This window comes from Hemiscyllium ocellatum, chromosome 22 (assembly GCF_020745735.1).
Source record: "Hemiscyllium ocellatum isolate sHemOce1 chromosome 22, sHemOce1.pat.X.cur, whole genome shotgun sequence".
NCBI classification, from domain to species: Eukaryota; Metazoa; Chordata; class Chondrichthyes; order Orectolobiformes; family Hemiscylliidae; genus Hemiscyllium; species Hemiscyllium ocellatum.
The window spans coordinates 61,871,235-61,898,566 of NC_083422.1; the positions used below are offsets into that span (position 1 = coordinate 61,871,235).

A 27,332-nucleotide genomic window follows, 5' to 3' on the forward strand; every position below is an offset into this window, starting at 1 on the left:
ATAGTAGTCTGATTCTGGCTGAGAGAAAACACCATCAAAATGCAACTCTTGAAAATAAATTATAAATTATAGAGCAGAATTAGTGAGCAGCATTTACACTTCTTTTTCAAGCATTACTTCGGCGTGATGTATGTGATTGAGGATCCTGATCTATTTGGAATGGGAGGAAAGAACATTAGGCAAGGTAATGAGTGCAGTTAACTTGATAATTGGTTTAAGTTGCATTGGCAGGAAAAATAATCTATTGAAGTTGCCCTTAAAATTTGAAAGATATTAACTTCCAGGTGCAAATGTTGCGTGAATTCCTGATATACAAAACATGGTGAATAAGGAAGACTAATCCAAGTAAAGCTTGAATTCTTCCTTTAATGAAAAAATCCTTTGAACTAGATTTGATTTTCTTTCTCTTTCCAAGTTGATAACTGCTGTTTAATGTCCAATAATTTTTGATTAGAATCCAAGATTAAACATGAATTTAATGAAGATGCATTTGAATTGAACACCTTTCAAGGCTGTGGTAACCTGAACTGACCATGTGAGTGAGTTATCCTCATCTGAAACAGCAGAAATTGCAAGAGCAAGAATGATCATATGCAAAAGACCTTCAGTTTTGGTGTTCGTAAAAATATATTACCAAAATGCACAATGTGGCAGATATTTTCATTTAAAGTACTTCTTTCCTTTTTTCAGCTCTAAATTAAACCCAATCAATTGTGGCCTGCGTTGGTCTTTTGCTTCAACTCAGGGTAAAAGCAGCTAAAAGGCTTTTGTGATTGTGTACCTGCCTGAGAGCCAGGACACTTGAGATCAAGTCCTACCTTCTGTAGAGGTGTCATAATATTTCTGAACGGGTTGACTCAAAATATCTAAAAGCACCCAAACTGAGTTAATTGACTGCAAACACACAAAAACAAGGATTTAAAATCAAACTGAAAAACTTTGTATTGAAGAATTGATGTGTTAGTGTAACTCATTTTGCTAATCTCCAGGATTATATTATTTGTCAGTATGCATGCATCATTTACTTAATGGGTAGTATCTCCGAGCATACACATTGCCTCCATCTTAAAAATGCTTATCGCTTAATGGCCTTGAAATTAGTGCTTCCACCTTTTTTATATCCAATTTTTGATCAAACCTAAACTGATTGTAGCATTGATATGATTTAGAACACAGTCTTTCCATTTCCAAGATTCCATAAATTTTCTAAAGCCATGGCAGACATTGGCATGTAGTGCCATGAGGAAGTGATGATGTGGAAATGCTGCTGTTAGATTGGGGTGGGCAAAGTCAAAAGCCTCATGGCACCAGGTGATAGTCCAACAGATTTATTAGAAATCGCAAACTTTCGAATAAACCTGTTGGACTATAACCTAGTGTTGCGACTTCTGACTATGAGGAAGAGAGACAATTTTGGTCACACAGTCCCCATAAACATCAATATGAGGACAATGATATACCAGCTTGGTAATTATCCTACCTATGATCAGTGACTCTAATCCCGTGTGGTGACACTTTTTCATAATACCTTTAATTTGCTTTTCTCCCATTTATGATGCTTCAATATTGTTAACTCCTTCACTCAACTTTGGTGTATTCATTATTTTGTGGCCATGTTTGTATTCAAACAAAAAAAAATTGGGTAGCTTGAGATTTCTATGGTGCAGTTAACCTTTTACAATTGGTTTCTGTGTTGCACATTTAAAGAAGAAGGTAAAGTTGCATTGTCTTGTCATATGGCTGTGCTGTGATTAGAGAAAGATGACTGAGGTTACCAGATTATACCACTATCAGTGTTGGAATTAAACCCATGGTGTTGGCATCACTCTGCATTGCGATTCAGCTGTCCAGGCAACTGAGCTAACCAAGAGGATGAAATATTGCAGGATTGTTAAATGAACTCTGCACATTCCATGTGAAAAATAAGCAAAAGCTCGTGATACCTTCAAAGAAAGGGACTGCCTCAAAAAATAGTCCTATGTATTTGCCTATGACAGATACTATACTGAAAGTGTAATGTTATATTGTAATAAATTTAGTTGCTGCCAAGCACACCATTCAGTCCCTAGTATGAAGATAGATACGTGCAAACTGAAGAACTGGCCTTTATTACATGTCTGTTAGAAGTACAAAATATTCCAGCTGATATACCTTTTTCTTAATGCATCTGCACTTAAACATAATCTGCCTAAAATGATTCCTAAATAATAGTTCCACTCACTGACATTAAAATGACAATAAGTGGGAGAGTGTGTATTTTGGCTTACTCTGAGGTTTGATATGGTTCTTCATGAGCAATAACTTTTCAAACTTCTTCTCTGGGAGAAAAATGGGTTTCTGACCATATCATGGCTTCTGCATCAGCAAAGGAGAAACAAATTAATTTGGAAAGATTGCATTTTTCTAGATTTATCTTGACATTATGTTGAATTTTAGTTACTTTGCATATTGTTATGTAAAATAGGCCATCAGTATTCACTTTAATCATTTGATTCTAATACCCTGGACCTTTTAAGGATTAAAATGATTTTAAAAAACTAACCTAAATTGACTGCTATGATTACCTGATTAATGCAAACAACACAATGAAATATACAAGACTTGTTGCAGTGGACAAAGTTAAAAATCACACAACACCAGGTTATAGTCCAACAAGCTTAATTGGAAGCACCCTAGCTTTCAGAGTGACGCTCCTTCATCAGGTGATAGTGGAGGGCTCAATCCTAACGCAGAATTTATAGCAAAAATTTACAGTGTGATGTCACTGATATTATACATTGATTGTCTGTTAAGCCTTTCATCTGTCAGAATACAGTGATAGTTTCACTTCTTTCATGTGTAAATCACAAAACCTTTTTCTTAAAAAGTTGCATTCTCGGGTTAGCTGTTAACAATGGTGATAGCTAGACAATATGTTGAAGGTGTTGGCCCCCTGTGTTCTCTGTCTATGCCCTGATGTTTAGATTGATTCTAATCTAAACAGTGAGATAATGGAGTTTTACATAAATTCATGCAGTTTTTGAGCTCAGAGTTCTACATGAATGCAAGCAATTTTTGAGCAAAGTACAATGTAACTCTGCAAGTACAAATTCACCCCACAAAATGTGTGTGCATGTGGGTCTCTGTGTGTGTGTGTGTGTGTGTCTGTCTGTCTGGGTTGGGGTTGAGTGTGAGAAAGTGTGTGTGTATGTAGTAAGTGCAGAGTGTCTTAAGTCTGTGAGGGGGTGCGTGTGGGTGTCTGTGTGCACATCTGTGTGTATAGGAGTGTGTGTGTGTGTGTGTGTATAGTGCAATGGTGATCATCTGTAATGTGTCATGAACCCAAGGTCCCGGTTGAGGCCCTCCCTGTGGGTACCGAACTTAGCTATCAGCCTCTGCTCGGCCACTTTTCTCTGCTGCCTGTCCCGAAGTCCACCTTGGAGGATGGTCACCCGAAGGTCCGAGGCTGAATGTCCTGGACCACTGAAGTGTTCCACACCTGGGGGAGAACCCTCCTGTCTGTTGATTATTGTGCCCATTCGTCTGTAGGGGAAACCGAGCAAAGGCTACGACAATGTACCATGCCTCCTGGCATCCTTGCCTGCAACGTATCAGAGAGACAATGTTGGCTCAGTCACATGAGTACCAACTATGTACAAGATGTCTCCATGCGTAATAGTGGTATCTATGTCCACACTCTGACATGTCTTGCAGCATCCACCGTGACAGGGTTGTATGGAGTTGTCCTGAGAGCCGGGCAGTTTGCTACAAACAGCGATCTGTTTGAGGTCTGGCGGTTGTTTAAAGGCAAGGAGTGGAGGTGTGGGGAAGGTCTGGTGAGGTGCTCATCCTCATTGATAATGTGTTGCAGGTCACGGAGAAGATGGCGTAATTTTGCAGCTGCTGGGAAGTACTGAACAATGAAGGGTACCCTGTCAGTTGCAGCACGTTTCTGTCTCCTGAGGAGGTCATTACGGTTCCTTGCTGTGGCATGTCGGAACTGGCGGTCGATGAGTTGAGCATCGTACCCCGTTCTTGTGAGGGCAACCTTGAGTGCTTCCACGTGTCCGTCGCGTTCCTCATCTGAGCAGATCCGGTGTATGCATAGGGCTTGTCCATAGGGAATGGCTGTTTTAATATGTTTGGGTGGAAGCTGGAGAAGTGTAGCATTGTGAGGTTGTCTGTGGATTTGCGTTAGTGTGGTGCTGAGGTGTCCATGCTTGATTGAGACGCATGTATCCAAGAATGAGACAGATGGTCGAGAGTAGTCCATGGTGAGTTTGATGGTGGGATGAAACTTGTTGATGTCACTGTGTAGTTTTATCAGTGACTCCTCGCCATTAGTCCAGAGGAAGAAAATATCGTCAATGTACCTGGTGTACTTTGCTCAAAAACTGCATGCATTCATGTAGAACTCTGAGCTCAAAAACTGCATGAATTTATATAAAACTCCGTTATCTCACTTTTTAGATTAGAATCAATCTAAACATCATGGCATAGACGGAGAACACGGGGGGCTAACACCTTCAACATATTGTCTAGCTATCACCATTGTTAACAACTAACTCAAAAATGCAACTTTTTTTAAAAAAAAGGTTTTGTGATTTACACATAGAATACAGTGATAGTTTCACTTCTTTCAACAGATGAAAGGCTTAACAGACAATCAATTTTTCAATGTATAATTTCAGTTACATCACACTGTAAATTTTTGCTATAAATTCTGTTAGGATTGAGCCCTCCACTATCACCTGATGAAGGAGCGTCACTCTGAAAGCTAGTGTGCTTCCAATTAAGCTTGTTGGACTATAACCTGGTGTTGTCTGTTTTTTAACTTTGTACACCTCAGTCCAACACCGGCATCTCCAAAATCATTGGTGCAGTGGAGTTATCATTTTAATCAAGACGCACCAACTTGGGTGAAGAGGAATTTGTATCTCCTGTTTAACTCACTTCATGTTCTTCACACACTTCACAAATTGAAGGTTTGTTTCATTCTGAATCGATGAGTGGTAGACAATGTTAAAAATCACAAACGCTAGTTTATTTGGAAACACTAATTTTCGGACTGCTGCTCCTTCATCAGGTAGATGTGGAGCAGGATCATAGGACACAGAATTTACAGCAAAAGATCAGTGTCATGCAACTGAAACGACATTGAACAAACCTAGATTGCTGTTAAGCCTTAATCTTCTGTGTCTTTCCCTGAAGATCTTTTGCTCATAACTGTAAGGAATTAAGCAACAATGTTTGAGAGGCTTTTTTTTCTTCATTCATGAGATATTGGTGTCGCAGGCTAATCCTGCATTTATTGCTAGAGGGCACTTGAGCGCCAACCACATTGTGGTTGGTCCCTGGTCACATGCAGGCCATACTGGATAAGAATGGCAGGTTTCCTTCCCTAAAGAACATTAGTGAAGTTCACAATTGATAATAAACACATGGTCGCTATTAGGTCAGCTTTTGATTCGCATTTCACCATCTGCCATTGTGGGGTTTGAATCATTGTCCTCAAATCACTAGCTGAAGCCCCCTGGATTGCTGATTTAACGACGATATCATTGGGTCGTCACCTCCCTTGAGTCTTGGTCTTGATTCTTTTTGGTAAATCTATTTCAAAGAAAATAAAGTGGAGGGCAGTGGGTGAGTGGCATTTTTGTGACAATGCCTGTGGCTAATGAAGTTGTGCAGGATCAGTGTTGGGAGACTTGCTGGGTTTGTGGTATATAAAAACAACTTAGATTTCATTGTAGGAGTGTTGACCAGTATGTTTATGGTAGGTTTGAAAACTGGTGGCTTCGTAAATAGTGAAGAGGATTACAGGAGGATTTAGGAGAATCGACATTTTGGGCATAAGTCCTTCTTCAGCAATTTCCTGAAGAAGGTCTCATGGTTGGAACGTTGATTCTCCTGCTCGTCGGATGCTGCCTGGCCTGCTGTGTTTTTCCCGCACCACATTTTTCAACTCTGGTATTCCAGCATCTGCAATCCTCACTTTCTCCTACAGGAGGATTTAGTCAGACTGGTCAATGGCAAATGGAATTCCGTTTGGATCAGTGAGAAGTGATGCACTTGGCCAAGTCAAGCAAGGCAAGGGAATACATGAACGGGAAGCCTCTGGGAAAACACCAAGGGCCAAAAAGACCCTGGTGTGCATGCACACTTGTCTCTTAAGGTAGTAGAATGGGTAGATGGAGTGGGTAAGGAGCTGTATAGGAAACTTGCCTTCAAGAACTGAGGAACAGAATTTGAGAGCAAAGAGGTTATGCTGGTACTGGTTGGTTAGACCACAGTTGAAATATTGTATACAGTTCTGGAATCCACATTACAGGAAGTTGTGATTGCACTGGAGAGATTGCAGAATAGATTTACGAGAGTGTTCATAAGGATATGTCCTGTCCCACTGGCAAGATAGACTCAGCAGAGGTGGCAGCACAGTAGTGTATAGTTGGGAGGGAGTTGACCTCAACATTGACCCTGGACCGTATGATGTCTCAAGGTCAAGGCAACCACCTGCTGATTCCCATGTACTGTCCTCCCTCGGCTGATGAACCAGCATTACTTCCCATTGAACAGCCCTCTGAGAAAGCACTGAGGATGGCAAGGGCAGAATATACTGTGGCGTCCGTGTCCTTCACCAAATGTGGCTCAGCATCACGACTGATCAAGCTGGTCAGGTCCTAAAGGACTCAGCCTGCAGTAGGTGGTACAGGAACCAATAAGAGGGAAAAACACATTTCACTTCAGCCTAACCAGTCTGCCAGCTACCGATTAATCTTTCCATGACCGTATTGGTAAGAGTGACCACCGCCACATTCCTTGTGGTGATGAAGTCCTTTCACACAAAGAATACCCTCCATCGAAAATATTGAAAATTGACCAGATATATACTAAACACTGAAAGCAGGACAAATCTAATCCGGCCAGTTGCTGTCTCATCAGTCTACTCTTGATCATCAGTAAAATTATGGAAGGTATTATTTAATAATGTATCAAGCAGCACTTTTTCAGTGATGCCCAGTTTGGGTTCCCCCAGGGTCCCTCAGCTCCTGACCTCATTATAGCCTTCGATAAACATGTTCAACAGAGGCGGACCAAGAGTGGCAACCCTTGACCAGGTTTAGCATCAATGAGTATCAGGTGCAACCTCTCCACTAGTTGGAGTCATACCTGGCACATATGTAATTGTGGTTGTAGGAGGTCATCCATCTTGGCTCCAAACATTTCTGCAGGAGTTCCTCAGAGTACTGTCCCAGGCCCAACCACCTTCAGCTGCTTCATCAATGATCTTCCCTCCGTCATAAGGTCGGAGTGGGGATGCTTGCTGCTGATTGCGTAATGTTCAGCACCATTTGGGACTTCAGATCTTAAAGTAGTCCGTGATCAAACGCAACAAGGTCTGGACGTTATCCAGACTTTGGCTGACAAGTGGCATGTGGTAATTGCGCCACACAAATGCCCAGGCGTTACGACACTAGATCTCTAATGGCAGACAATATGAATGGGATACCTTTATCCCAATCATTCGGGTAATCCTGACAGTACACTCTCAACGTGATCTTCAAGGTCTGATGCCACCTTTCTAAATCGCCCTGGGATTCAGGATGATACGGACTGAATTTAAAGTACTGTATACCTAAGCTGTCCATAACCACCTCAAACAGCCTAGCAGTAAAATTTGACCCTTAGTCTGAGTCTGTCTGGATAGCCCACACTGTAGGAAGTAAGCTACTAACTCCTCTAATACCTTTTTGCCTTGATACCCCATTATGGAATTGCCTCTGGAAATCTGGTGTGCACATCCATTATGGGTGTAAAACAAGTACTGGTTCCCACTTTGTTCTCTGGAGGGGACCTATACAATCAATTATAACCCACTTGGAAGATTTCTCAAATGTGGGAATTGGCAACAGAGGGGCTGGTTTTATTACCACCTGTGGCCTACCTACTACTTGGCATGTATGACACGTACAGCAAAAGTTAATCACGTCCTTGTGCATTCCAGGCCAATAAAAATGTTTTTGTACCTTAGCCTGAGTCTTTCATACCCCTAGGTGACCTCCTACAGGTAGTTCATGTGCTACCCGTAACACTTCCTGTCTGTGTGTTACTGGCCACACAATCTGGTGCACTTTGGCCCGTTTCTCTTCTCCACGAACCTGCAGTGGTCTCCAGTTCCATTTTAGGATTCAGTCTTTCAGATGATAACCCTCCGGAATGTTCTGACTCCTTTTCAGAGTAGGCATCCGCACATATGTCTTTTACTATCTTGTCTTGCAGATTTCTTCACCTTTCAAGACTGAGCACTTCTGTCTGACCCTCTGCCTGTTCAGGTTTTTCCTGCACCATTACATCAAACAGGGTATTTGCTAAATAAACCTCAACTCCTTCACCTTTCTCTTTTCACTTTGTGCTATGATTTATGATGGTGGGATCTAGTTACTACATGGTCTGGGAAAATATCAGGATATTTCTGTTTTAATTCCTCAGTTTCTTGATCTTCCTTGGGCTTCTCCACAGCAAGGGGTGTCACTCCCACCTTGGATCCTGCCAAATCCTTCCCAAGAACAAACTGAATTCCTGGAACTGACACTGTCAATCACTTCCTGATGAAGGGCTCATGCCCGAAACATCAATTTTCCTGCTCCTCGGACGCTGCCTGACCTGCTCTGCTTTTCCAGCACCACTCTAATCTTGACTCTGTCAATCACTCCCACTATTACTTCCCCAGTCTTGAGTTAGCGCTCCAACCTGATCTTATATAGGGGAACGCTAAATTTCTGTCCATCTATCCCATAAATTACTACACTCGCGGGTAACATTAGAAAGAGTGCATATTCACTCATCCTTTACTATCAGCGACTAGTTAGTTCCTGTATCTCTCAATTATAACTTCTTGTCCTTCTCCCCCTGTTCTTTGAGTAAACTTTACCCACAGAGGTGAATTCTTTGTAGAAATCAGGTATTAACTTCATATGCAGTCCCTGCCCGAGTTGTGGACACTCTCCTGCAGCTCCTCAGCTCCTCTTGGCGTCTTCTTTACTACCTTCACTAATGCCACTGGCTTAGCTTCTTTTGCCACATCTTTTTCCACAGCGCCATTCTTTAACAACCAGCACTGTGTCTTTACATGTCCTACACTGTGGCAGTGAAAACACCTTTTCCCAGGGCCCTTCTGAAACCATCAGCACTGTGATTTTCTGCATCCCACACCATTACAGTGAAAACACCTGAGGCCTTTCACCACCTGTCCACCCTCTTGGCTGCCTTTAGCCTGTGGTAAAATCTTACCAGCATGCTAAAATCTTGGTTTAGTAGTATAGGATCTCCCCTTCTCCCAACTTCTATCCCTCACAGGATGAAAATCTGGCTGGAAGTTTGTCTTATGCACCAGCATGTACCCATCTGCTAAGTCTGCTGTCATAGAGATGTACAGCATGAAACAGACCCTTCAGTCTAATCCGTCCATGCCGACCAAATATTCCAACCCAATCTAGTCCCATCTGTCAGCACCCGGCCCATTTCCCTCCAAATCCTCCCTATTCATATACCCATTCAAATGCCTCTTAAATGTTGCAATTGTACCAGCCTCCACCACATCCTCTGGCAGCTCATTCCATACATGTACCACCCTCTGAGTGAAAAAGTTGCCCCTTAGGTCTTTTCGATATCTTTCCCCTCTCACCCTAATCCTATGCCCTCTAGTTCTGGACTCCCTGACCCCAGAGAAAAGACTTTTCCTTTGTCCTTCTCACTTCCTGAACTTTCTGTTCCTCCATGTGAATTCTTACCATCTCTGGAAGTGAGTTTTTAAACTCCAGTAGAATAATCTATCTTTTGAGCCTTTAATGTCCTATCTATTTTCAAAGCCCGCAAATTGACTATGTTTAATTCTTTCAAACTCAACATAAGTCTGACCTGGTTCCGTCTTTGTGTTTCTGAACCATGGTATATATGGTTCTGGTACCAATTCATAAGCACTTAAAATAGCCTGTTTAACCTCTTCATAATCTCATAATTTTGACCCCTCATCTGACAATATGGCAAATATCTAACTAGCTCTGCCTACCAATTTAGTCTGAACTTGTATTATCCATAAATCCTCGGAACACTCCGTCTGCCTAGCCAATTTTTCAGATGAAATAAAGAAAACTTCAACATCTTTCTCCTCAAAATGTGGCGGAGTTTTGACATATATATAGATCACTACCTCCTCTTTTAATCTCCATTCTGTTAACTTGACTTTGTTGACTAAGGTGCAACTTCTCAAGTTCAAATTCCCCTCCCTCTCTTTCCCCCCTCTCCTTTCCCCCCCCCCTCCTCTTTTTCTCTCTGTCTTTGCTCAGCCAAGAACCTTCTCTTTTTTTCCCCTCTCTCTTCTGTCTCTTTCTTTTTCTCTGTCCCTTTGTTTGCCTTCTAACTCCATTTTCCTCAATTGTAATCGTTTTTTATATCTCTACTGCGCTTGTTTGTTTCTTTGGCATACTAAAGTTTTTGAGTAATTAGTTAAACCTAAATCTAACTTATTTGCTAATTCTAAAAGTATGGCCTTTTTCTTTCATTCTAAACCTTTTTGGCAAATTTGAGAATCATTTTCAAATCCCAGAACCTCCAGCAATTTTAAGAGTCATTTCTCTCACTTTTAATTTAGTCAACCACAAGTCACTGAAATTAAACAAATTGTCTCACCTACGTCGTCTTTAAAGATCTAGAACACAAACCTGCAAATGTTTAAATCTGGGACTTTTCTTACCCCCAAATTTATTCAAATCTGTCTGAATCAGTTCAGATCACAGACTTGAACCCTGAACTGTTACGTCACAGGGTAAACCTTCCTGCTTAATTTAAAACCAGAAAAGATTTATCCCGTGCAGTAATCTGTAAAAATCAAGTGACCAAGAACTATTTAAAGTAAAAACTAACAACTTTATTTCCTAAAGTTTACAATTTCTTTCTCTAATCTATCTTTTAGCTTCCCTTCGATAAAACTAGTCCGATAAAACTCACAATTAAATTTTATAAACCAACACTTCTTATCCCAAAACCAGACAGCTGTAGGTTCTTGTCTTCGTGTGTCATCTTTTCTCCTTGTTAGGAATTTCTTCATCACAGGTTATTGATCGAGAAGGGACTTTTAAGAGAGAGATTCCAGACTGCTTAAAACAACATGTTCGGCTTGGCAGTTCTCCCTTCAACTGTTCAATCTTCCTCAGCCTTAGGTTCCAGAGCGTTGGAATGTGTCATTGACTTTTAAGATTGTCAATATACTCAATTCAAACTTGATTGGAGTTTAATGGATTCGGGTATAATTTAAGCTGATTGGCTGAATTCAAATGTGTTTTGTCTCCAAGCAACGAACTGATAGAGTTGTTTGACCCAGTGTCACATCATTATCTTTTTGAGAATGCTTAGTGCTGTGTCCGATAGTTCTGCTTTTAACTCTTAAAGGTATACCCGCATCTTCATAACACAGGCAATAACCATCTTCAATAAGAGACGATCAAATCACCATCCCTCGACACTTAATGGTGTTACCATCACTGAATCTCCCACGATCAAATCCTGGGGGTTACCATTGACCAGAAGCTAAACTGGGTTCACCACGTAAATGTAGTGGCTACAAAAGCAGGTCAGGAGCTAGGAATACAGTGACAAGTAACTCACCTGCTGATTACCCAAAGCCTGTCCACCACCTACAAGGCACTAGTCAAGCATGTGATGGAATACTCTCCACTCGAAGCTTGACACCATCCAGGACAAAGCATCCCACTTGATTGATGAGATATGAGGGGGAAACAAACTTTTTGCCCAGAGTATGGTGAGATTCTGGAACGCTGCCTGTAAGGGTGGTAGAGACGGGCAAACCTCATTATTTAAGAAGAATTCAGATGTGTCCTTGTGATGCCGAGGCTTGCAAGGCACTGGGCCAAGTGCTGGGAAATGGGATTACAATAGTTGAGTGGCTGTTTTTGACTGGCGCAGACTTGATGGAGCAAAGAGTTGTTTTCTGTGCTGTAAACCACTATAGTAGCAATTGCAAAATATTTGAATATTTAGATTTCTGATATTTTTCTTCTTGACAGGTGAACTCTGCAACCTCATAACACTGGACGTGGCTCACAATCAGCTTGAGCACCTTCCAAAAGAAATTGGCAATTGCACGCAAATCACTAACCTTGACCTACAACATAATGAGCTTCTTGATCTGCCTGAAAGTATAGGTAAGGGGGCAATCATTATCTACTATTGTTTAAATATTCTTCATACATTGCAGTATTTAATCTGTGCAAAAGGTTAATGTATATTAATCTGTTTATTTGCTTCTGTTTGGTTAATTACTGGTATAGATTGATACTCTGAAATAATATGAAATTTCATTTCTACAAGTTCTCCTTGAAGTTATGAATTTATTTTTTAAAAACCTGTGCTAATTTTCATCATGTCCAAGGCTGTATAGTTTATGTGCAAAAGTGAATGTAATTTTAGAATTCAGTCCTAAAACCCTGGCAAAGTCCTTGGCAGCTGTATAATAAAAGTGGAATGCTAAAATAAAATGAAGAATTTTTAGTTGCTGGAGATCTGAAGAAACTTAAAAATAGATTGCTGGAGAAACTCTTTGGAAATGTCTTCAGAAGTGTCGTTTGACTTGAAACGTTAACTCTGTTTTCTGTCTGCCAATGCTGCTAGACCTGGTGCGTTTCTCCAGTAATGTTATGTTTTACAGAGTCATACAGCATGGAAGTAGACCCTTCAGTGCAACTTGTCTGCACCAGCCACATGTCCTAAACTGACCTCGTCCTATCTGCCAATATTTGGCCCAAATCTCTCTTGACACTTCCTCTTTATGTACCCATTCAGATGCCTTTTAAATGTTGTTACTGTACTTGCCTCCACCACCACCTCTGTCAGCTCATTGCATTAAAGTGCCACCCTCTGCATGGAAAAGGTGCCCCTCAGGCCCATTTTAAATATTTTCCCCTCTCACCTTAAACCTGTGCCGATTAAGTTTGGACTCCACTACCCTTTGAAAAATAACTTGGCGATTCACCCTATCCATATCTGTCATGATTTTATAAACCTATATAACGTTACCCCTCAGCCTCTTCCCATAGCTCAAGCCCTCCAATCCCTGAAACATCCTGATTTTTTTTCTGAACCCTTTCAAGTTTAACAACATTTTTCCTACAGCAGGGAGACCAAAATTGAATACAATATTCTAAAAGTGGCCTCACCAGTGTCCTATACAGCTGAAATATGACATCCCAATTCCTGTACTCCAATGCAGTGACCAATGAAGGCAAGTGCGCCAAACGCCACCTTCAACACCCTTCTTTCAAGGAACTATGCACCTGCATCCTATGTCTCTTTGTTCGGCAACACTCCCCAGGACCCAACCATTAACTGTAAAGTCTTACCTCGATTTGCCGTACAAGAATGCAACATCTTGCATATATCTAAATTAAACTCTACTTGCCTCTCCTCAGCCCATTGGCCCATCTGATCAAGGTCTATTGTACTTGGAGATAACTTTCATCACTGTCCATTGCGCCACCAAATTTGGTGTCATCTGCAAACTTGCTAACCATATCTCCTATACTCACATCTAAGCCTTTTATGTAAGTGATGAAAAGCAGTGGACCCACTGGTCACAGGCCTCCAATTCGAAAATCAACCCTGTACCACCGCACTTTGTCTCTTACCTTCAGACCAATTTTATATCCAATTGGTTAGTTCCCCTTGACTTCATGTGATCAAACTTGCTAGCTAGTCTACCATGTGGAACTTGTCGAATGCTTTGCTGAAGTCTGAAGACAATGTCCACCACTCTGCGTAAAACAACCTTCTTTGTCACCTCTTTAAAAAAATACTCAATCAAGTTAGTGAGACACTATTTCCCACGCACAAAGCCATGTTGACTATCCCTAATCAGTTCTTGCCTCTGAATCCTATCCCTCTGAGTACCCTCCACCAATTCACTGATGTAAAGCTCACTGGTCTATGGTTCCCTGGCTTTTCCTTGCACCTTTCTTAAATAATGTGTTTAGGTTTATAATAAAATTAGAATTTGACACTCTGTCTGTTAACCCATGGCTGTAAATGTAAATTGGATAGAATCTCAAAACATTTCAAGATAGTGACGAAAAATATCTTGGAATCTGATATGTTAAAACTAAATTGATTTATTCTATTTTGTAATTCAAAAGGCAAGAAATGACAATTTACTTAACCAACCACCATACTTCCAGCATTTTCCTGATTGTGATGAACAAATGAATGTTTAATCTGTTTTTGGCTTTACAGAATTTATATGTGTGTGTGTGTGTGTGTGTGTGTGTGTGTGTGTGTGTGTGTCTCACCTGTTGCAAAATTAGCTGATGGGACACAAGGAACTGGAATGGCAGTTTTTCATTTCTCCCTTTTATCCTTTATATCTTTCCAGTTGCCATTTGCACTCTGAAATGTGGAAATATTAAGTCCATATGTTGCTCAGTATCTACTGAATAGCATTTGTAGACTATAGCAAATGAAGGGTGATTGGAATCTGTTGGTCACTGTACTTTTGTATTTACCAGACAAAGCTCTATGTTACTGCATAAAGCTTGACAGGTATTTAATGACATTGTAGAGTAAGGCATTTACCAGTTAATTGACTCATTGCCAAAAGATTATAATGGCTCTTTCAAACGTCTGTCATTGTATAACTGATATTGAATTCAATCAGCATGTTTAGATTACTGAAGCAACACTAAATTATGGAGCTATCCAAACATAGCTATTGGTTTGAAAGAAGATCTTGTTTTATTTTGTGTCAACATAAAAACAAACCTATGTTTTTGAAGCTGCATGGAGATGTTCCACAAGTGGTTGTATTTGTATTTGCAAGTGTTAAATATGAATTCATTATTAGAAACTTTCATATAATTATAGTTTCAGCCTAAAGATTATAATTTCGATGGCCAAAGCTAGAGGACTGAAACCTCAAATTAAATTATAGCCGTTAACTCTGCCAGTTATACCTCCATGATTTGTGAGTGCAATCTAACATTTAAAATTTAAAACAAATGACAGGCTTTACTAACAAGTGGGCAATATATTTTGGTTTAATGTGCAAATACAGAATAAGACTTGCCACGAGATCTGATAGTTTTGTTTTTCCCTCTTGAAGCCCAAATTAGTTGGCAATCTTAAGCACAAAAACTTTTGGCGCCAAGTTGTAGAATTATGTTGAGTTTAATTTTATACCATACGTCATTTGTGTCCCTGGTACAGTTGAAAGATATTTTCGTAATTTTAAATTTAAACTTCTAAGAGATATACTTTTGAATCCATGTGGCACCTTTTCTATCCGAAGGATAGAATTAACTATTTTCAAGGGTGACAGCTTATAGAGTCATAGAGATGTACAGCATTTAAACAGACCCTTCAGTCCAGCCCGTCCATGCCGACCAGATATCCCAACCTAATCTAGTCCCACCTGCCAGCACCTGGCCCATATCCCTCCAAACCCTTCCTATTCATATACCCATCCAAGTGCCTCTTAAATGTTGCAATTGTACCAGCCTCCACCACATCCTCTGGCAGCACATTCCATAAACGTACCACCCTCTGCGTGAAAAAGTTACCCCTTAGATCTTTTTTATATCTTTTTCCTCTCACCCTAAACCTATACCCTCTAGTTCTCAGAATGCTGCTCTACTATTGAGATAGGAAGGTCGTCTTTGCAGTCCTGCTGTAGATTTTTCTCTCTGTGCTAATCACTGATATCTGGATTTGCAGTAAAGTTGCCAAAGGACTACAGTGTAGCGCATTCGTTAGAGAGGAATGGCTGGTGGTGAATTTAACCTGAGTGTCACCATGCCTTCGACAAGGGGTGCGGTTGATTAGGTGGGACCTTCATGGTGACTTCAGCTGGTGTGGGAATTGAACCAGTGCTGTTGGTGACACTCTGCATTGTAAACCAGTCTTCCAGCCAATTGAACGAACCATCCAGTGCAGTTAATGAAGCTGATGATTTTACGGAAGATTTCTTTAAAGTGTTTCCGTGACAATGTGTTGCATGTAGGAAAGCATTCTGTAAAATAAATCAGAAAAGAGTACTGCGTGGTTTGATGTGTTTTCATGATCTGAAGATTTGTTTAGCTCAAGTGGCAGAATCTAGAAGTATGGATTGCATGTATAATTTTAAAGCTGCTTTGACTCTATGATAATTTATCATGCTGCGCTTGATGCGTGCAACGCAAGATAAAATGGATACAGTTAATATCAGTCTTTTTTGATCTGCATTGAAAATTACCACAGTAAGTTTGCCTGCTCACAGTAATGTTAAGCTTTTTAAATGTTAGTCTATTGTCATATTAATTCTTAGATACAGCATCAAGTTCATGATGCTACAGTACAGTAGATGATAGTTTGAAGCCAGTTGTACAATTAATGCATTTTTATGTTTGTAAATTCTGCAATGATAGAAAGCTCAAGCAAGTGATAATCCATTTAGTTACATGTGTACTTTAAGAGATGGTTTCAGAAATTTATGATTTATACATAGAAATATAATAACCTATAAGGTATTAAATTAATTTGCTGAAATATAACTAGGGCATAGAACTCGTTATTAAATATATTACCAGGTTGGTAAATGTTAATTTGTTTTCTGATAATCTTCCTAATAGACCTGTCTTAAGAGTAATGTAGCTTAGTTTCACAATGCACCTAAATTATTTTGAGCAGTTTAAAGAATGCTTGTAATAATACAATTCTTGGTACCACACTATATGGATAACATTTGCATATTGGTATGCTTGGTGAAAGCGAGGACTGCAGATGTTGGAGATCAGAGTTGAGAGTGTGGTGCTGGAAAAGCGCAGCACGTCAGGCAGCATCTCAGGAGCAGGAGAATCGGCATTTTGGGCTAGAGCCCTTCATCTAAAGGCTCATTTCTGACGAAGGACTTATCCCGAAACGTCAATCCCCCTGCTCCTTGGATGGTGCCTGACTGGCTATGCTTTTCTAGCACCCACACTCCTGATATTGGTTTGCTTGCCTTTATTGGTCAGTGCATTGAGTATAGCAGTAGGGAGGTCATGCCACTAATCATTATGAGGCTGTACAGGACATTGGTCAGGCCTCTTTTGGAATACTGTGTGCAATTCTGGTCTCCCTGCTATAGGAAAGATGTTGTGAAACTTGGAAGTTGGAGGATTTGAGTTCTAGGGAGAGGCTGAATAGGCAGGGGCTATTTTCCCTGGAGCGTCGGAGGCAGAGGGGTGATCTTTAGAGGTTTAAAAAATCATGAGGCATGGATAGGGTAAATAGACAAGGTCTTTTCCCCGCTTGGGTGTGTCCAAAACTAGGGCATAGGGGGAAGATTTAAAAGGGACCGAAGGGGTAATTTTGTAATGCAGAGAGTAGTGCATGTATTGAATGAGCTGTTAGAGGAAGTGGTGGAGGCTAGTATCATTACAATATTTAAAAGGCATCTGGATGGGTATATGAGTAGGAAAGGTTTAGAGGAATATGGGGCAAATGCTGGCAAATGGGATGAGAATTATTTAGGATTTCTGGTCAGCATGGACAAGTTGAACTGAAGGGTCTGTTTCCATGCTCGACGTCTCTATGAATCTATTTGGCTTTATTTTAATTTCATTGTGTTTAATGGTTTTTAATCTTGTGTAGAGTGTGGTGCTGGTAAAGCACAGCAGGTCAGGCAGCATCTGAGGAGCAGGAAAATCGATGTTTCGGGCATAAGCCCTTCATCAGGAATCTTGTGTAGCAGAGATTTGCTGCAATGTTAAAAGGCTTGTCAATTAAAGTTAAAAATGTGTTGCTGGAAAAGCGCAGCAGGTCAGGCAGCATCCAAGGAGCAGGAAAATCAACGTTTCGGGCATGAGCCTTTCTTCAGGAATCCTGACCTGCTGCGCTTTTCCAGCAACACATTTTCAGCTCTGATCTCCAGCATCTGCAGTCCTCACTCTCTCCTCATCAATTAAAGTGCCAAGTAGAAACTGATTTTATCTTGTGGGGTACATTTATATGCTGAGCTCTACAGCCTGTGGTTGATAAAATGGGAACGCATATGTCCCTAATTGAGAATATGTCACTTTAACTTGAAGCCTTGAAAACTCTTGAGAGCGTTTTGTATTCCAATTTTGGATCAGTAGTGTTTGCTGATGACCTTTTTCTTTCCACTCTTCCATTTTGCTTCTATTCTTCAAGATTTCATTTGAAAGGTGTTCATCTTTTCACCAAATTAGCTATTTTCACATTCTGTTCTTTTTATTTCTATCTATGCCACTAATCATTATCGGCTAAATGCTTTCTATTAAGTATTTTGGCGGTCATTCGATCCATTCACCTTTCTGTGATTGATATTTGTTCATCTTTGGTCCCGCCTGCTGTCTCTTCTCCTCCCCACCATTTTCCATACGTCCAGATCTTGAGTATCTTTTTAATCTATACTCTTGATAAAGGTATGCAATATTTAAGACATTTGGATAAGTATATGTATAGGAAAGGTTTGGAGGGATCGGGGCCAAATGCAGCAAGTGGGGCTACTTTGGTTTGGGAACGTGGTCAGCATGGACTGATTGGTCAAAGGGTCTGTTTCCATGCTGTATGATACACTGCGTGTGTCCGGCCCCTCTTTTCAGCCCCCCTCCCTCTATCAGCATCTGCTTTTTTCAACAGATTCAGTGACTTATGTATTTCTAGCATTTGGTTTTCTTTCAGCTGTTTAAGAATTGTGAGCCACTTCTGACTCATGATTATAGAAAGCCAGCCCTTTTTTTGCATTCTTGGTTTAGATTGATGGTGTAAGTGGAATAGTGACCTTTTCACCTCTTGGGTGTTCAAATCCAGCATCGACAGATGTGATAAAAGCCTGCAATCTGATTGACTTTTAAAGGGCATGTCTTAACACGCTCTGTTAACCAGTGTTACACTTAGCATTAGAGACATCTTGAAGTGAAATAAAAAGGACTGGACAAGAATTTTAACATTGAGCGAATTAGTTATGATCTGTTTCCATTGTTTATTGAGAAGATGGAATGGTGAAATGCAAGGAAGCAAAGACTGTGATGGACACTGATTTTAGTTTTAAAGTTGCTGAGTGTTCTCCACACGTCCTTCCTATTCCAGCCCTGTCAAGTTTCTCCTTTTATGCACCGAGTATTGGAATCAGTTATAGCGTAGACAGAAAAATGCTGACATTATTATTCTCTCAGAAATATTGATGACTCTAACCTCCACAATATAACAATGCTGCAACCAAAATGAATTCTTGTGAATTCCTCACCAAAAAAAAATGTTGGAAGGTATTGAGACTTCTGAGACGTCAACTTGTATCGAATTTCCAACACCGACACAGGTCATTTGGCTTGATGGATGTGCACCAATCAAGTTATCTTCTACTTCTAACCAAATCCATCTATGCCTTTCCCCTTTGTACTTGGTTCTCCTAAAATGCATCAATGCTGTTTACCTCAACTATTCCATGTTCCAGCAAGTTCCATATTTGAACCTTCAGCAGCAGCGACTTATCTATTCTGTTCTAGACCTACATGAATGGCAAATTATGCCATTATTGCATGTTTAGGCACACCCTACTATATTCAGGTCAAATTGCTCCACCTGATTATCAAGAATCAGTTCAATTGCACTTCTGTTTCTTTTGGAGTAACAATGTATTGAAGGGAAAAGCAGTCCATAACATGACAAAAACCCTTTTCATGACAAACATTTTCCAAATCCTTGTGTATTTGTTTGGATCATTTGGTCAGTATTTGCGAATTTATTAATACATGCCCTACAATTTGCCTACAAATTGGTTGTCTTATTCTTTTCATGATTTAGTACAGTCTGTAACATGTAGCAGGAGTGGGTATTCTGTAACCTACTGTTTGAAAGACCTGTATTTAAATCTTGCTAAGAGAAAACAGTTTTTTTCAGGTTTAACTTGATACTACTTGCCTTAAAAATTTGCATATATATCGTTGGAATTAAAAAATATTTAATGTAGTTGTCAAGTATTTTATGACTTATCTGAAGGCAAGGCAAAAGCCATTCAATTGAAATACTCTTCAGGATTTGTTCAAGTATGTATTTTGAAATTTATTTTGTCACTAATTTGGCCACTTTCTTTAATGGTTTCTATTGACCATTTATTTTCAGAACTGTGAAAATTCTTCAAAAAGATCCAGTAGCTTCTGTAAGTGGTGAGAAAAGTAAAGGAAATGCATTGTGTAAAAATACTGCAGCTTCACATTTTGCTACTGTATATTTTGTATCAGTTGTGCTAGCTTAAATTTTTAGAAAAATATATTATCTTGTAAGAAATAGTCAGTTGTAAGCATGCTTCATAGTATCTGTTATTTTGGTAAGCTGTCTAGCTCGGCCTCACTTTTCTGAGTCTCACTGCCCAAATCACTTTGGTCCATTTGTTTTGTATTTAGTGCAGTACAGTGGGATGGAGTTGGGGATGGGGGTTGGGTCAGAGTGGGGCCTTCAGAGGGTTGGTGCACATTCATGGGCCTCTTTCCACTGTAGGGATTCTATGATATTAATGAGACTTATGATCATGGCTCAATTTTTAATTTTTCTCTATAGTTAACATTGGATAAGTTAAATTTTGGCTACAGTTGTAAAATTGTGAAATATACAAAGCGATAGGTTTGAGACATAAATACAATACTGCAGCCGTTGGAAATCTACAATACAATCTGAAACTGGTGGAGATATTCAGCTGTCTGACAGCACATGTAAAAATGAATGAATTAACATTTCAGGCCAATGCACTTTATTTATCTTGATCTAGGTCCCTTGTATTGAAATGACTGTCATCTATCCATTATTGGACTCTTCTTTTAAAAATACCTTGTCGCCATGACCAAAATTATGATGTGCTTAAATTTCCTTTCTTGGTTTACTATCTACTTTTGTTTATTCTAAAGTATTTTGGGATGTCTTCCTATAGTAAAAGCACTATGTAAATACAACTGGTTGTAATATATTGAAATAAATACAATGCATTGTATAATGCTACATTTTATTAAAACTGATTAACCCTTTTCCCCCACTGATAGTTCACAAATGTAATTTTGTAATAATTGGTGTAAAGTTTAAATAGAGAGTTGTTGCAGCAGTGAGGCATGAATGCGGTCACTGAAATCTTGAGTTTTGGATTCAAACAAGCACAAGTATCTCCATCTAGTTGCCCTGTGAATTTAACCATAAACACATGCTTTTATTTTGATTTTAAAAAAGAATTTCTTTTTTCATGCTTTATGGAAACAGGATGATATATATTCCTGCTTTAATTTGTTTTAAGGCATTCATGTGCCACTTAGACTGCTTTCTTCTTACTCTAACTCTTCCCTTTGTCTTTCAAGTTGCCTATAGGCCATGTTCTAGCTCTACTGAATTACTTTAACAGAGTCATTAGTCCAAAGACAGGGCCATCACAATAGTTGCCTTTGCATGTGCAACAGGCCCAGTGATGTTGCTAAACCTGAATGCATCTGTGCATGTGCAGACAATGTCACTCCATTCCATACATTGTACTGTCAACATCAGCTGACTTAAAATGTGGGACTGCTAACCGGGTACAAGAGATTGTAACTGCTTCTTGGTGTGGCTGTTAAAAGAGCACTGTTCCGCTTTGTTCTCCTTTGGTTTAACCAGCCAGCGGAATGTTTTTGAGCATGATGTATAGTTCACAGGTTGTTGTCCTTGAAGAGTCCCATCAGGTGGGTCTAACTGGCCTCCACCAAGGCCACAATGGAAGTACAGGTCTGTCTCAACTCCTGATTAATCTTTCGCATGGTGGAAAAGCAGTTCAGAAATGCAGTTGGGTGGATTTCTCATAGTGGCTTATCTCCCTCAGAGCCTCTGTACCGGGTCCATAGCAGTAAGACATCTTGATCTTGCCTTTGGTCGGATTTGCTTTCTGGGCCATACTGGTCACCAGCTGTTCATGAGAAGCTTGCCCTGGCGACCATTTGCACTGTGATTCTGGCCATTTTCTAAATGAATTCAGCTCAATCTGAGACATACAGGCTGTTAATATGGAGAATCTCCCCATCACCTGCCTTTTGGAATTGAGGAACACTCCCAAGCAGATATTGGATAGAGCCTGACACCAAGCAGTCTCCACCAAACTCTGGGGAATTAATTGCTGCCCTATCTGGTCCCAGTTGTTTTTAGTTGTCCATTTCATGACCTCTTGATATCTCTGTGGGATGCAGGCTGTGTGTGAAGGCTGGTTCGATATACTAACCTCCCACTTGGAAGACAGCCGTGTCTGTCGCTTGACATAGTACTGCCAGTTGCAGTTTCTGCACCTGTGTTCTTCCTGCATCACCAAGCCTTTATATTCATATAAAATACTGCATTTCTTAAAAGGCTCATTATTGTGAACTTGCATCTCCCTATTTCTATCAAGTGTGGGTGACTATCTTTTGTAGAATATGCTTTTTCCCTGATGTGTAATGGGGGCGTTATCTCTCTTTTAATCTTGCACTTTATAACTTTGAACCTGAGTTGCTGTCTTGAATTATATCTGTCATGGCTAAGGTTCTGTTGCATTTTGCCCTCATACACATTTCGGTCAGGGCTATAAATAATAGCTGAAGCCAGTGGTCCTGGTAAAATTAAAATTAACTGTCAGTATTCGTAACTGTTACTTGATGGCATTATCAATGGCTCTTCCATCACTTTGTTATAGGTGATGGGACAGTAATTGGTAGGTTGAATGTTTCCTGCTTTCTGTGAACAAGATGTACTGGTTTTCTAATAGACGCTAGTTTGAATACTGGTACAGGAGGAGTGGCTTGTTCTAGAGCACAGGTTTTCATAACTTTTTGATATCAGGGTTCAGAAACTTTGCTGTGCCCAGTATCCTTGTGTGTTTTTTGATCATGTGCAATGAATTGGATTGGCTGGCATTTGATTTTGGGGACCCAGGAGGAATTCAGGATGGATTATCCACTTTGTAGTATTTTGAATATAGTTGCCTGATCTTACAGGATCCTTGCACTGTGGACGAAGGCATTTGGCCCATCGGGTAACTTATGTTGCGGGGCCTCAAACCTAGTCCACACCCACTTCAGGGTCCTGACCTGTGCATGGGGGATTTCCCCTTTTAACAACGTCTAAGTCAGGGCGATTGAGACAGGCACAGTAGTTATTTTTTATCTATGTTCCGGAGCCTCAGACCCCACTACTAGATGACTCCAATCTACTTTTCCCAGAGGGACTCCAACCTACATTCCGAGTAACTTATGATTCTGAAAGCAAACTTGTTAGCGTGCAGGTGCATAAGTTACTTAAGAGATTCTGTCACCACAGAGTCTTTGGGGACGAGACATTACCTGAGTGGTAGGTTAAGGAGAGTGATCAAGGTAAATCTTACCTTTTGGGCCCATCCGTCTCATGCAACCAACAGTCAGACAATCACTTATTCAGTCCACCTAGAAGCTCCATGTATGTTGGAATCCTACTACTGCCACCAAACGTTAGGTTCTTTTTCTTGAGGTTCTTACACATTTGGTGCAACTGCAATATGCCACCTTCTGTGAACAGCTAAAATTTTATACACTAAGTACAAAAGCTGTGGAGGATCACAACACTCTTCGCAATGCTTGCAAAGCGTGTCAAGAGAAGCTCTCTGAACAAAGGGACAGTTATTCCTTTATACAAAATTTTTACATCACAATCAGTAATACCCACAAGACAACCCCCAGTTGCTCTCCCACTGTCACATGCTACTTAAGACACAGTGCAGTGACCTGATCATCTCCAGAAGCAGTGTAATGTAAATCATCACTTAATGGCAAGACCTGGTGTGAATTGTATTTTTTTTTGGTAGCTATAGGGTGCGGTCAGAATTTTAATTGCAATATTCTAATTGATTTTTGAATAGGTGATGACGATGCAAATGGCTCTGAATAACTAGGAAATGGCCAAGCAATGGCTCTGAATGGAAAGGGATGGGAATGTAAATTCCTTACATTCTACCTGTAAGGCAAGACATGCCACCCTACCCTGTGAGATCCAATTTCCTGCAGGTCAGCAGAGCAAATGAACCCTGTAATATCTCAGCCTGAGACTGGAATCAAACCCAGGACCCCACTACTGTGAGGCAGTAGTACGAACTGCTGAGCTACTGTGCTGCCGCAACTCCTCTTGCAGTTAATGGCTGGGCATCTTCATTATTGGAGATGTTAATAGAGTCATAGAGAAACAGATCTTTTGGTCCAACTTGTCCATGCCAACCAGAAATCCTGAATAAACCTCGTCCCATTTGCCAGCCCATATACTTCTAAACCCTTCCTATTCCTGTCCGCATCCAGATGCCTTTTAAATGTTGTAATTATGCCAGCTTTCTCCACTTCCTCTGGCAGCTCATTCCATACACATAAAAAAAATTGCCCCTTAGGTCCTTTTTTAAGTTTTGCTCCTCTCACTATGAACCTGTGCACCCCCCACCCCAGGGAAAAAGACCTTGTCTATTTACCCTATCCATGCCCCTTATGATTTTATAATGAAGCCTCCTCTGAATGATTGTTGAATTCCTTGCCATCTTTCACTCGTGGATGCAATAGAACTGCAGAACTTTGTGATCTGGTAGACAGGAGAGGGACCTTTGTAAACTACTTTCAAAAATGCCCTTAAATGGGAGTGAGTTGAGTCGGACTGCGTGATTTTTATTTAACAATTCAATCTTGTGTAAAGGAGTCTGTCTGCATTGTGAACATTCTTACTTAGACTTTTGACTTGCCAGTTCCTTCATTATTTTGTGGCGTTTCTCATTTGCTGTGATGTGTAGGAAGATGACTGGCTGTACTGTTGTCCATTGTTTAATTATTAGTAGTGAAATTGTTATACAATAGGTTATTTGTTATTGCAGAATCTCTGTGCCTTTTATATGAAGTTTTGTATACTAATCATTTGATCTAACTTTAAAAATTCCAATTGTGGGCTTTGGCACAGATTGCATCAAAATGTCTATTTTAAATGAAGCATATTTTACCCATTAGTGTGCTCTGAGCAGATTTTCAATGAAAGCATTGAGCCTGTCTTAACTGTTTCGGTTTCTGTCTCCTCTTCAAATTAGACACTGTGAGAGTGAATACTTTTTGAACTTTATTTGAATTGTTGATTGATTTTGGAACTTTTCTGCATTCTGGCAATTAACCTGCTGGCAAAGGGAAATTTTTATAAAATACCTAACTTCTTCGTGCCTATTTTTAAGATGAGTTGGATAAGTTACAGTTAAGTCATGTGATTTGCAAATGAGGATTAATATTTAGTTTGTACTCTTAAACCTTGGGTTTCATTTAATGGGTTTGGATAATCTCTGCCGTAAAGAATTTTTGATGTTAACTGGCAGCTGTTGATGAACTAATTATGAGAATGCTGGAGATTATAATCCAAAAAATCCACACCCCTCTAGTAGTTTATGCCAGTTTGGTACTTGTATGTTTATCATTAGTTACACAATAGAATTCATGGCTCTGGACTCGCAACCTTCAGTTTAAATGCAAATTGCTATACAATTAGGGTAAATTGGAGTTATTTTAAAAATGGTGGTGATGAGATCTGGTTGTGACATTATGTGGAGAAGTTTTATTTAAACAGCGTTTGAAATGCTTGTTTCACAGCATACCAGTTGAAATGTCAGAATAGCCATAAATGTGACTCTATAACATTTAAGAATAGGAATCTGGGAAGTGTCTTGAATAATTGCATTAGCACATTGCATGAGTTCATGAAGTTTATTCTTATAAGGTAAGTAATATTTACAAACGTTACAATTTTTATTGCTTATGGGGGTCTTGCAGGCAACTTATTTTGATGCCTTGTGGTAGAGTAGCCACCTATCAAGAAATTTCAACTCTGCTTGTGATGCTTGCAAGATACTATCTGGCTTGGAATATAAGACCATAAGGTGTCTGTTACACTAAGGTGTTAAAGGCATAATATTATGCTATTAAAATAAATGTTTTTGCTTTGACCCTTTCTGAATTTTGGAAAGAGTTTGTCTCAACGATAACTTCTATATAATATTTCCAACAATGTTCGTAGTTTTGAAGAACTTTCATTTTCAAGAATCATAATTATTGCTTTTTATGCAGTTTCATTGCTTTTGCAATTTGAGTGACTAGCATTTGTTTAAAATCCTTTTGAGAATTGGGCGAGCTGTTTGCTTGTATTCTGTATCTAGTTCTTCTTCCTAACACTATAAAGTACTATAAACTTTTTACAGAAACTACTAATGTGACCACAGCAAGAAGGCTGTGTTAGCAGGCCTGTTTCTTCCGAATTGGATCCAGTACCCTTGTGCCTATAGTGTCTGATAACATGACAGAATTCACAATTGCCATTTTTGTTGTGGAATGGGCTGCTGATATTCATATCTCTTAAAGTGGTGTTCCCCCACTCTGGTTAAACATTTTCTGCTATCGCATCCGACCAGTGAAAAGAGGTAAAAATGAAATATTGATTTGTGTAAAAATTGTGTTGCATTCTACGTGTCATTGACCTCCAGTGTTCCTTTTATTTTCAAGGATTATGCTATTGCATAGTGTGATATGGCAAGTGCTCATCCAGTATAACTTGTCAGTATCCAAGGCAAAGTTTCTTTACAAAAGCTAAGTACTGTAGATGCTGTAAATGTTAAATAAAATCTGAAAATATTGAACATTTCAGACAGCCATCTGTGGAGGGAAAGGCAAAAGTGGGTACTGCAGATGCTGGAGATCAGAGTGGTGCTGGAAAAGCACAGCAGGTCAGGCAGCATCCGAGGAGTAGGAAAATCGACGTTTCGGGCAAAAGCCCTTCATAAGGACTGAAGGCAGGGAGTCTCCAGGGTGGAGAGATAAATGGGGTGGGGTGAAGGCAGTAAAGAGTACAATGGGTGGATAGAGGTGGGGATGAAGGTGATAGGTCAGAGAGGAAGGTGGAGCAGATAGGTGGGAAGGGAGATTGGCAGTTAGGACAGGCCAAGAGGATGGTGCTGAGCTGGAAGGTTGGAACTGGGGTAAGGTGGGGGAGGGGAAATGAGGAAACTGTCCTAACTGCCAATCTCCCTTCCCACCTATCTACTCCACCCTCCTCTCTGACCTATCACCTTCATCCCCACCTCTATCCACCCATCTACTCTTTGCTACCTTCTCCCCACCCCTACCCCCCTCCCATTTATCTCTCCACTCTGGAGGCTCCCTTCCTTCAGTCCTGATGAAAGGCTTTTACCTGAAACGTCAATGTTCCTGCTCCTTGGATGCTGCCTGACCTGCTGTGCTTTTCCAGTGACACATTAATCTGTGGAGGGTTAACATTATGGAATGGTAATGACCCTT

The 27,332-nt window shown here is 40.1% G+C and overlaps 1 protein-coding gene across 2 annotated transcripts in view; it reads left to right on the forward strand.

Moving 5' to 3' along the window:
* The window catches only part of shoc2 (SHOC2 leucine rich repeat scaffold protein), a 191,347-nt gene that overhangs the window by 124,117 nt on the left and 39,898 nt on the right, over positions 1-27,332 (forward strand). For both annotated transcript variants that reach the window (XM_060842283.1, XM_060842282.1), the window contains one exon: positions 12,063-12,200. In XM_060842283.1, coding sequence (XP_060698266.1) covers positions 12,063-12,200 — 138 coding nt within the window. The remainder of the gene's footprint in view (positions 1-12,062; positions 12,201-27,332) is intronic.